Genomic DNA, 11620 nt, shown 5'->3' with positions numbered 1-11620 from the left:
GCTCTAGTGGTGGGGCCCTACCCCTGGAGCGCTCTGCCTCGAGTGTGCCGCTAACCTGACCCCCCCCCTCCATGTTCCCGCCGGGCTCCCCAGCGCTGCTTGTCCAGGGCCTAGTGCAACCTCAGCTCCAGCCATCCCAGCTCACGCCAAACCCTGTGGCCGGAAGGTCATTTCAAGGATGCCACCTCCCCCTCCCGGTTCCTGCCAGCCCGTGCACACACCCTCCTCATCCTCCCCCTGGCCCACGACCCATTCGCACACCTGCCGCCCGGGGCAGCTCCTGGAGCAATGGAGGGGCTGAGAATCAAGAGGCACCTTGGCGGGTGCGGGGGGGGGGGGGTCCCCCATGGGCACTTAGCCCTGCAGCCTCACTCCTGGTGGTGCCCCTCAGGCCCTGGCTTCCCAGCCAGCCTAGCTCCTTACGGCCCCCTCCCCACTGGCCAACAAGGGTTGCCCCCGCCATGATTGGGGGGGGACGTGGCCCTACACATCCATTGTCACTCTGACTCCAGACCTGGGGATCCCTGGGCACAGACACCCCCGGGGTGAAGGAGTTCGGATTCAGGCTCCACAGAGGGGCCAGCGCAGGGAGGGCCGATGTGCCCGGCCTCACGTGCCCGGGCTGGCAGAGAGGAAGGCCCCAAGCCAGGCACCGACTGATGGGCTTATATGGTAACTATGGCGCGCTGGCTCCCTCCCTGTCACGCCCACGGGCTGCTGGGGGCAGGTGGCATTAGTCAGCAAGCACGTTCGGGGCCATGCTAAGCCCTGCCTGGCCTGGGGCTGCCAGGCTCGTAAACAAGCGACGCTGCTCCCACTTGTGCGTCTTACTCAGCATCAAAGGGCTGCGGCCCCAGGCCGCGAGGAGCAGGGATGACTGATAGGGGTGGGTGGGAGGCGAGGGGAGGGGGCTGGAGCTTCCAGGACAGTCACTGGGCTGGGTCCCTGCACAGGTGACCAGAGGCAATTCCCAGCCGGCACCACCAGGGGGCAGCACTGCAGGGGGCTATGGAGCTAGGCGGGCTCCCGGCCCCTTTCTGGGTGGTGGCCACAGCTGACTGCTGCGGAGCCCCAGTGGGAGGAGGGGGCATGCTTTCAGCACAGGACGCCTGGGTTCCGTTTGCGGGTCCGAGGAATCCTGCCCCATGTAAGGGGCAAATCAGGGTGGAGGCTCAAAAGAGCTTTATAAATGGGAGGCAGCATTGTCCAGTGGTTAGCTCAGAGGTGGGGGAGGAGGCAGGATGCCTGGGTTCTATTCCCCGCTTTGCCACTGACTCCTTGTGTGATCCTGGGGCAAGGCCCCTCTGTGCCTCAGTTTCCCCCTCTGTAGTATGGGGCCGCTGATCCTGCCCTGCCTCTATAACTTGCTTTGAGACTCTCGGAGGCAGGTACTCTGAAAGCAAAGTATCCCGTGGGCCGCTGGGGGCCAACCATGGGAGAGGGCCCCGCCTGTCGCAGGGGATCCAGCCCCACCCGGCCCTCTGGAGCAGTGACCCAGATGCAGCTGGCCCCCGGGCAGGCTAAGTGGGGGTAGGTGGAGCAGGGGCCATTGTGTCACAGCACAGAGGAGGCGGGAGGCCATCAGCTTTGGCTTGCGCCCGCGATCCAGTGGATGCTGGAGACAGAAGTGTGGGGACTTTGCAACTGAACTCCGGGCTGTCTCCAAAGGCGCTGGGCACGGGGGCAGGGACTGGAGCCTGCAGTGTCCAGGGCTGGCACAACTGCAAAGTGGCCCTGCCCTGTGGCGCCACCTTCTCCACTGAGCCCACCGCTGCACGGACCCGGGCTGGCGCCTGCCAGGGACTCAGTGGCTAAGCTCTGGCACGATAGGCTCCCGGAGCTGCCGCCGGGGGAATGGTCGCAGGCAGGCAGCGCCGCAGCCAAGCACCCCGTGCCCTGGTGTATTTATACCCCTGGGATCAGCCCGTGAAACGGAGCGAGGGCGATCGGGTTACAGGACAGCACGGACGTCAAGGAGGGGAATGAGGCCAGCACAGTCCCCCATACACAGTAATGGGGGTTAGACCCTATCTCCGCCAGTGGCACGCCCCCCCACACCTTCTCCGCTTCCTCAGCTAGACGAAGGCTCCTGCGATCCTACCCACAATGCTACCCCTCCCCCCAAGCCGGAAAGGTTTATAAGCCCTAAAATTTACACGTCTAGCAGCTGGAAACAACCTATTAAAGCCGGCGGCTCAGCTGTCCTTAGGGACGCCGAGCAGGGTGTGCGCGGCTGGGGAGCGTCTCACGTGGGATTAGCCAGACCATGCCAGCCTCACGCAGGGAGCGCCTGCTCCCATAGCCGGGATGGCGCCCGCCTGCTCTCTCTAGGCAGTGACTCCCCCATGCCCGCCGGCAGGCCCCAAGCTCCTGAGGGGACTCCAGCTCCGGCCGCACCCGGGGCTGGCCCCTCTCCCTGCAGCCTGGGCCCCTTTCACGCCCCGTTGGCACCAGCACCTGGCCCCATGATCCTCCCTGGTCCTGGCTGCCAGAGCCCTTCGGTGCGATTCATCCCGGGAGCACGCCCTCCCCCCGCAGGGACCCGGCGGGCACGGCCGCCCAACCCCCGCTGCCTATTTATAGGCAGGAGGCTGAACTATGGGCAGCCACAACCGAGACCAGACTGGCCTGGCTCAGCCCCCCCCAGGGCCTTGTTCACAACCCGAGCCCAGGAAACGTGGCAGAGCAGTGCCCACAAGGTGCCTGCAGGGGCAGAGCTGCAGACTAGAGGCAGGACCCCCCATCGCAGCTCTGGCATTGTGCCAAGCATCCCCCTCCCCTCCCAAGGGCCAGAGGGTCTGTGGATTCCCTTCCGTGGCCTTGGCGCCCCCAGGGCAGGCCCCCTGCTTTGCCTGTATTCTGGGAGGGTGCACGTGGCCCATTCGAGGCCATTTGGAGCTCAAATCAGCTGCTCCAAACTTGGGGCCTGCCAGTTGGGAGGAGGATCCACGCCCGCTCACCGCGCCGGAGGCAGAGCGCCCAGGGCAGCGGCTCAGAAGCAGCACGTGCATTGGAGCGGGCGCTGCCAGGGAGGAAACTTGACCCCAGTATTTCGATTTATCACTGGCCGACTGGTGGCTAGACTGGGGCCCCTCGCGCCAGGCCCTGCAGACCCAGCGCGAGAGACAGCCTTAAAGAGCTCAAAGGCTGAATAGAGCAGACACACACAGGGAAACTGAGGCACAGGGAGGTCAAGGGACTCGCCCATGGTCCTGGAGCAGGTCAGGAGCAGGGCCCGGAAGAGAGCCCGGTTGTCCTGTGGCCAAGGCCCAGGCCCAGGCCTGCCCCACTGGACCTCACTAGGAGTAGAAGTGGAGGGGGGAGCTGGCAGGCCTCCAGGCTGCTGCGGTACCTCCCAATAGCTAAGCTTACGGCGCCCTCTGGGAGGCTCTGAGAGCTGCACGAAAAATACCAGGGCCAGGAGCTTCACAATCCTTTTTCCAAGCCAGGGCCCTGCAGTGCCGATCCAGAGGCCCCACACCCGGTGCCAATCCGCACCCCCCTTCCCCAGCTGCCGTCCTCCTTAGCTCCTCGAAGCAGGACGGGAACCAACTAGGTATGCTTGAGGGGCTGCGAAAGGGCCCCACATGCCTCCATCCTTGTTGAACTGCCCAGGAGACCCGTCACTTTCACAAGCAGCTCAACAGGTGGGTTGAAGCCTTGGGCTCCCACCCTTGCCGGGGTCGCTTTAACGACCCGAGCTGACCCTCCACCTGCAAGTTCTGGGCCCCCACTAGAAAGGCGGCTGGCCAGCTCGCCCCCCTGTGCTCATGCCTGGCAGAGTTCAAGCTGTGTTAACGAGCGCTGGAAACTCAGCGCAAGCACGGTAGCTGAGAACTTTCAGGATTCGAACAGCTGCGGTGGCCTGGGGTGAGCAGCTCCAACGCCCTGAAGGCGCACAAGGCTCTGAGATCTGCCAGCACACGCGGCAGCTAGAAACTGACCAGGAGCCAGGACATCTGGAGAAGGGAGAATACGGGGTCAGGGAGGCAGGGAATGGGGATAGGAACGGGCCAGGGCACAAATCGAGGGCCGACTGGACCTGGAAAGCTCAACTGGGTCAGTGGGAACCTCTCACTCCCCTGGTGCAAACCAGGCATGATGCACTGAAGTCAGTGGGGTTACCCCAGTCTGACCGTGGACTAGGAAGGAAGATGATCCGGTCTCTGCGTTTCTATCACTGGGTCTAAGGACCCATGAGGGCTACAGGAAAAAAGCGACTGGGAGCTCTGGGGGGCAGGACATTGGTCTGGTGTGTGTCTGTGCAGCGCCTAGTGCCATGGGGTCCTGGCCCGTGGCTAGGGCGCTTGAGTGCTACCGTACGACACCTAATATGGGTTTCTGGTTCACGGCTAGGGCGCCTGAGCACTACCGTAATACACCTAATACATAACATACAGCGCCTAGCACAAGAGGGTCCTGGTCCATGACTGAGGCTTTAAGGTGCTACCATAATACACCTAATAAATAATAATAATTTTAGCCCTCTGATCCAACAAAGCACTTAAGCCTGTGCTTAACCTGAAGCCCTGATTTCAAATGGGACTGCTCCCATAGTTACAGTTAAGCCCACGCCCAGGCCCCGGAAGGCCTCACAGAGGCCACCCCCCTTTTCCTTGTTACTCTGTGTGGTCGCTAACATACATCTCTTTTAAATGAAGCGTCACATGTAATGCAAATAGGAAGGTGCCACCTCACCAGTGGGCTGAGAACAGAAGACGTCTGTGGTGCTTTTTAATGTACCAAGCCACCCCCGCAGCGCAGGGAGAAGCCAATTCGATTTTCAGATCGCCTTTTTAAAAACAAAAACCACATGAGGAAAAAAAAAGGCCAGAGAATTGCCTGTTAGGAGAGAGCATTGTCCAGTGAGCTCTGGGGGGCAGGGAGCGTCTCTTTGTTCTGTATCTGTGCAGCGCCCAGCACAATGGGGTCCCGATCCACAGCTGGGGTGCCTAGGTGCTACCGTAATACACCTAATAAAAGTGATCAGAACATAAGAGGGAGTCAGGACTCCTGAGATCTATCCTGACTTTTCCCACTGACTCACATAGACGTTGCTGCTGGTCTGTGCCTCAGTTTCCCCAGACAAAAGGGGCATGATACTTGCCTCCCTCAGGGAGACGCTTTAAGATCCTGGGTTGAAAGATGCTAGATGAGCCCGAAGCACTGACTTCCTCCAGCACACCCCGCTTTCCTCTGTATCCCGCCGAGAGCTGCATCTCACCCTTGTGCTCATCCCCAGAGACAGAGCAGACCTCGTGCTGGGAACCTGTGGCGGTGGTGACATGGCAGCTCCCACTGTGAGTGACCCCAGCAGTGTCCGTGGATACAGTGAAGCGGCGATGCGGGTTTCTAGGAACTGTTTGGAAAGATCCTTCTTCCCTGGTGATTTATATCCAAAATCAAAGCCATGGGGGCCGGATAGGAAGATGCAGACAGGCCGTTCCTGCCCCCTCTGCCAGCCCCATCCCAAGAGATGGTCAGCGTAGCTCAGTACCGGGCCTGGTTCCTGGGGGTATCCCGCTAGCCGGAGAGGCTGAGAAGTCAGGACAGCGGCAGGGACGGTGGCTCGTCCTCATCAGAGTCGAACTCCACATTCTCGTCTTTCACCCACTTGCCGGAAGGGTCCTGGATCCAGCCTGAGCTGAGGGAAGGACAGACAGACAGAGAGTTACAAACACCAGGGCGGGTGGATGCCAATTTAAGAATACTGAAGGATGGTGCTAAGGAGATGGTTTCTCTACTACAGGGCCAGGATTCCTGGGTTCTATAACCAATTCTGTCAGTGCCAGTCACTCCATCCCACTCCCTGTGGGTTTCCCTCCACCTGTGAAGCCATCCCTTTGTAAAGCATTTGGAGATGGACGGGCGGGGAGCGCTGTGCGGGACTGCATGCATGAGAGCCCAAGAACTAGATGGGCAGAGCCATGGAGGAGAGATGGTAGGTTAAACCCCCAGGCTGGCCCCCAGCAAGGGGCTGGATGGGACTTAGGGGGCTTTTCCCTTTCCTACCCCTCAGCCCCAGGGATCGGACCCCTGCCGATGCACCCTGCTGCTCTGCGGGGAACAGGCAGAAGCCAGCTCACCTCCTGAGCAGGAGATAGTGCTCCAGGGCTTGGCGCTTCTCAGGGCTGATGGCTCCAGGCTGGGCAGACAAGGAGGATTTTCTTTTGCTGCTTCTCTTGATCCTCGCAGCAGGTTCCTTCTGCAAGTCTAGAATGAGACGAAAGGGACGAGATGAGGCCGTGAGGCCTTGGAAGGTCGGGATGGAGCATCGCTGCCCACCGGCACCTCCACGGAGAGCTCATCACCTCTGTGGACATGCTTAGTTCCGAGCCAAACTGGCAGCTCGCGGGAGGCTGAGATCAGGGAGCTCATGTGATGGGGTAATGGCGCTTTGCATTTCTACAGTGATCTGTAACGCCGCTCACAAACCTGAGTGACAACAACGAATGCACCCCTCCCCCAGGGAAACCAAGGCCTGGAGATTTGCCCCAACGCAACATAGCAAATCAATGGTGGGGAGAGTAAGAACCCAGGAGTCTGGACTCCCAGCCCCTCCCCACCCCCCCCACTCTAACCACTAGACCCTACTCCCCTCTCAGAGCTGGAGCTAGAACCCAGGGAGTCCTGACTCCCAGCCCCATCCCCCACTCTAATGACCCCCTGGGATAAGAACCCAGGAGTCTTGCCTTCCAGCCCCCCCACTCTAAGCAGCAGACAACAGCACTGGAATTTCCCGAAGATTGCAGAAACATACGAGCTGCTGCAGTGAGACAGGCGAATGGTCGATTTAATTGTCCCCAGGTGCCTCAGTGGAAGGGGCAAGACCCCAGAGCCTCTCAGGCTGGTACCTGCTCGAGGGCTGGCGTGTCCAGGAAGCCGCGTGGAGTGGGGGGTGTCCGCAGCAGCGCATCCCTCTTCACCTCTCGCCACGGAGCTTCCCGGTTCTGCTGGCTGCTTCCCAACGGCGCTCCCGAAGGCAGCGGGGGCAGCAGGCTCCGTCCTAGAAGAACTAACGCTTGAGCCGCTGCCATCGGGCCTAAAACAGACAGCAGGTCTCCTGAGACTAGTGGCGACCAGCTGCCCGCTGCGCACGGCCACAGTAACAACCAGGGATGGTATCTTGCTCTCTAGAGCCCCACTCGTCAGAGGACCCCAAAGTGATTTCTGGACAGGGAGTAACCCGCACAACTCCCCACGTAAGGAAAATAAATATTATCCTTGTGTTACAGATGCGGAAGCTGAGGCACAGAGGGGAATTGGCCAAGTCAGTGGCACAGCATGACACAGAACCCAGGAGTCCTGACCTCCAGTTCCCTGTTCTAACCACCAGACCCGCTCCCCTCCCAGATCTGGGAACAGAAGCCAGAAGGCCTGACTGCCAGCCCCCCTGCTCTAACCACCAGACCTCACTCCCCTCCCAGAGTTGGGAAGAGAACCCATGCCTCATCTCTCCTAGTCCTCTGCCCTAACCACCTAGGGCTGGGAACAGAACTCAGGTCCCCTGCTCTGACCATTAGACCACACTCTCTTCTCAAAGCTGCTGCCTTCACGTGATACACGTTCCGCTGCTGAAATATAAAGTAGGCACAGAGAAGACTCACAATCCCCTGCTCTGAAACCATTCCCACTACACTCGGCGCCTGGCCCACCAGGAAATGATCAGCTTAAGGATTCAGGGCCAGATCCTCAGCTGGGGTAAATCAGCACCGTACCATGGACGTCCACAAAGCTATGCTAACTGACACCCACTGGGCGAATGGCTCTTACAAAGGAACAGAGCAGAAAAGCCTGCTGCGGGCAGATGTCCAGCAGATGGTGGCGCTACCCTGCAACAAAGACCTTGCCAAGGCAGTGCCTGGCTCTCGTACCATCCCCCGACGCCATGGTGAACCCTCGACCCACGCTGGCAGGGAACGCATAGGTATTACCTGTTTCTTCGGCAGCAGCTGTTATAAGGAGAGGCTTTCAGCAAAGCATTCTGGGCAATCTTCCTGGTCTGAGCCAGCAAGGGTGCAGGGCACGCAAGATCCTAAGGAAAACACAGACAAGCTCAGCACAGCCAGCCAGGTAAAGGTCATGGGAGGGGCTCCCATAGGGCGCACGTGCCAACCTGCGTGCCCGCCTCCTCTGCCCGCAGGAACTCCTGCTGCCGCCGCTTCTGCACCTCATTCTCGCGCGACCACTTCTTTCCGTAGAACGTCTGCAGGCCTGGGACACAGACAGAGACAGACACAGGTAATCCAGGCAGTGAGACTCTCGCCAAGCAGTCTGCCACCCAGCCGAGGTTACATTGCCAAAGGGCTGCCGGGTTGGGGTGGCACGGACTGCCACTTCCCGCTGTGTCTCAGGAGGATGGATGGATGGCTTTGAGCAATCCAAGCAGTGTGAAGGTCCAAACCTCGCTGGGTCATCTCAGTCTGTCCTTCTCCCAAGGCAGACAGACAGCTCCAGGCAGCTCACCCCTGAAAGGCACCTCTCTAAATGGCATCATGGGGCTCATGTCTATTGTCTAACGCTCCAGAGCGTAGGTTCTGGAGGGGATCAAGCCGGGCTTCAGCTGATCTCTAACTATTAGACACCAGGAAGAGACCTATGTGAGAGGCAGATTATCCCACATCTGCTACTCACACCTGCCTCTGAAGCACCTGGTGCTGGCCACTGTCAGACTGAGGATACTGGCTGAGAAGGACCTTGGGTCTGATCCAGCCTGGCAGTTCTGTCGGTGATAAGACAGTTCTTCTACCTCCCAGCACCACCAACTGCCCCTGAGCTTTGGGAATGAAGCTGGACTCTTCTTTCCTCCTGCACCATCTCCACTACCCAGGGTCTGCAGCTCCTTAGGGCTGACTTACTAGCGATGTGTTTCTTGCCGGCCCTATGGACCGTCAGCATGTCAAGCGTGTCGAAGACCGGACGGTGGAAACATACTGTGCAGGCGTATCTGAGAGAGAGAGGAAAGACAGTCATATCAAGCCAGGAGCATCTCCCCCTCATGCACACCTACGAGGACAGATGGGCCCCCCCAGCCCTTCTTATCAGCGCAGTTGGTAACACTGGGCTGGAAGAGACACTAGTTACATCCACTAGAATAAATGACCATGATTCTCAGATTCACCCAGCGCAGTAGGACCTCTATGAATCTAACTGGCCGAGGCTCTCAAAGGACAGGCAGCTAGGTTAAGTGTTACTATCCACATCTTACCTATAGGGAAACGGAGTGATTTGCCCAGTGAGTCAATGACAGAACTGGGAAGAGAACCCCGGTGTCCTGACTCCCACTCCAATGCTCTGGATGCTGGACCACATACCCTCTGTTTTGTTTTCCCCAGTTTGCAGTTGAGGAAACAGGTCAGGACAACGTAAGTGACAACCAAGGAGAGTCAAGAACTGAACCCAAAATTCCTGGCTCCATGGCCGCTGGACCGTGCTCATTCTCTGACAAACATCCGAAAGTCTGAATGCCGAGCCAACCGGTCTGAGTGTGTAATATTAGCCAGAGGCTCTCTTGGGGGCGTGTGGCTCTTTTACATCTGAAGGGAAGGGGGAACTGCAAAGCCAAAATGAAAACTAAACTAAAAATACCCAGATCAGCCTCAATATACAGCCCAGATTCCAGCTTTTGGTGGTGTTTGAAATCCAAACCTGGATCTGGGTCTAACTTTTACATTTTACATAACTCCCTATTTTTATAATGGGCCTGAGCAAAACATTCCTGACTCTCTCGCCAAGCAGTCTGCCTGACTGCTGGGGCCTTGGAAATCCAGATCTTAATTTAATAACAAATAACAACCCCTAGCTAGCTCTTATCTAGGGCTTTTCATCAGTAGAGCTTGATAAAGGAAGAGCAGTATTGTTATCCCCATTTTACAGATGGGGAAACTGAGGCACAGAGTGACGAAGGGATTTTCCCAAGGACACCTAGCAGGCCTGTAGCAGATCAGGGAAGAGAAACCAAGTGTCCTGATTCCCACTCCAGTACTCTGTGCATTAGGCCACACTGCCAATCTTGCAGCTTCAGTCCCCAGAATAAATAAATACACTAATTAATGAATTGAACTGATTCAAAGGGTCATAGTTCAATGTGGGCTTTAGGCTGAGGTTGGATTTTATTTGACCCGATCCTTATGGCATACGGTCTTCTCAGAACCACGTCGCTTGCTGTCAAATGGATCTAACGCACCTGCCGTTCCTTAGCAGCAGCGCCTCGTCCTCCGGGATATAGTTTGCCAGAAGATCTGCAACTCTTCTTTTCTGAATAAATGACCAGGCCACGTTACAGAGGAATCAATCTCTCTGGTGTAGGCAGCAGAGCAACTGGCATCAGTGTGGCCATAGATGAATAATAATAACAATCTCTAGCTCTTATCTAGCGCTTTTCATCCGTGGGTCTCTGAGCGCTTTACAAAGGAGGCTGGTAACATTATCATCATTTTACAGATGTGGAAACTGAGGCACAGAGCAGGGCAGGGACTTGCCCAAGGTCATTCAGCACTGCAGGCCAGTGGCAATGCTGGGAATAGAGCCCAGAGCAGCAAGGATGAGGAGCGGGGGGGGGGAGGCAGGAGCCAGAGGCCGAGAAGTATTGGGGTGGTTGGAGAGTGACAGCACCAGGGGCCGAGGGGTGTTGGGGGGGATCACCCTGGGGATGGGAGAGTGGCAGAGGGTGTGTGTTGGGGAGCAGGGCAGTGACTCGGGGGTTGAGAGGGAAGCTTGGGGACTGCTCTGGGGCTGGGGGGCAGTGGGAGGGTTGGAGGCGCCAGGGGGTGGGGAGTTGAGGGGATTGCTCTGGGGATGGGGGTTTGGGGAGAGCTGGGGAGGGGTCGCGGGAGCTGGGAGGATTAGGGGGATCACTCTGGGGATGTGGGGAGCAGGGGGGCTGTGGGGGGACTGAGGAGGAGTCGGGGGGGTCACTCTGGGGATGGGGGGCAAGGGGGAGTCGGGCAGGATCGCTCTGGGGATGGGGGGAGCAGGGGGGTGGGGACCAGGGGGTTGTGGGGGGACTGAGGAGGAGTCGGGGGGTCACTCTGGGGATGGGGGGCAAGGGGGAGTCGGGCAGGATCGCTCTGGGGATGGGGGGAGCAGGGGGGTGGGGACCAGGGGGTTGTGGGGGGACTGAGGAGGAGTCAGGGGGTCACTCTGGGGATGGGGGGAGTCGGGGGGTTGTGGGGGGACTGAGGAGGAGTCAGGGGGTCACTCTGGGGATGGGGGGAGTCGGGGGGCGTCGCTCTGGACACCGGAAGCGCCCCGGGCCCAGGGCAGCCCTGCGGAGCCGGGGTGTCCGACCCCACTGCTCAGCCCAGCCCAGCCCGGCCCGCCCCGGCCGCTCACCTGCAGCACGTTCAGCTGGCCCGAGTCATCCCCCTCCCGCTTGAAGGACATGGCGGCGCTCCGCGACCCCCGGCCGCGGTAACCATGGGAACTGAGGCCACACAGCACTTCCGGTTTGGTTCTCTTCCCGGACTATCTTTCCCAGCATGCCTCTGGGCGTTCCGCGCAGATAGCCCCCTTGGGCTAAAACTCCCATGATGCATTGAGACGATTAGCGGAAGCGGGGCATGATGGGAAATGTAGTCCCGGATCCTGGCCCCTCTCTCCCTAGGCGAGGCTTGTGGCT

At 59.0% G+C, this 11620-nt stretch overlaps 1 protein-coding gene across 2 annotated transcripts; it reads right to left on the bottom strand.

Annotated features, from left to right (window-relative positions):
* Positions 1-4649: 4649 nt before the first annotated feature.
* Positions 4650-11514, bottom strand: SCNM1 (sodium channel modifier 1). Of its 2 annotated transcripts, none has more exons than XM_024107032.3 (8): positions 11335-11514; positions 10187-10257; positions 8859-8947; positions 8117-8214; positions 7935-8035; positions 6855-7006; positions 6087-6213; positions 4650-5644 (listed from the first exon to the last, which is right to left on the bottom strand). In XM_024107032.3, the coding sequence occupies exons 1-8, from the start codon at positions 11383-11385 to the stop codon at positions 5545-5547; spliced, it is 789 nt and encodes a 262-aa protein (XP_023962800.2). In that variant the 5' UTR covers positions 11386-11514; the 3' UTR covers positions 4650-5544. The 2 variants fall into 2 exon arrangements, with proteins under 2 accessions (XP_023962800.2, XP_005293789.2); XM_005293732.4 differs by having other exon boundaries at positions 6855-7042; positions 11335-11492.
* Positions 11515-11620: the final 106 nt, after the last annotated feature.

The sequence above is a fragment of the Chrysemys picta genome, chromosome 20 (assembly GCF_011386835.1).
Source record: "Chrysemys picta bellii isolate R12L10 chromosome 20, ASM1138683v2, whole genome shotgun sequence".
Taxonomy (NCBI): Eukaryota; Metazoa; Chordata; order Testudines; family Emydidae; genus Chrysemys; species Chrysemys picta.
The sequence above is the reverse complement of the archived record's forward strand: the minus strand, read 5'-3'. Positions and strand labels throughout refer to the sequence as shown.

Bases quoted from the DNA above. Each gene is read 5' to 3' on its own strand.
- SCNM1 (XM_005293732.4), bottom strand. From the start codon at position 11,385: ATGTCCTTCAAGCGGGAGGGGGATGACTCGGGCCAGCTGAACGTGCTG. The intron at 7,043-7,934 runs GTAATACCTATG...TGTCTGTTTTAG, and splicing joins AGCTGCTGCCGAAGAAACAG to GCCCGATGGCAGCGGCTCAA. The intron at 6,214-6,854 runs GTACCAGCCTGA...GTCTCATTCTAG, and splicing joins ACACGCCAGCCCTCGAGCAG to ACTTGCAGAAGGAACCTGCT.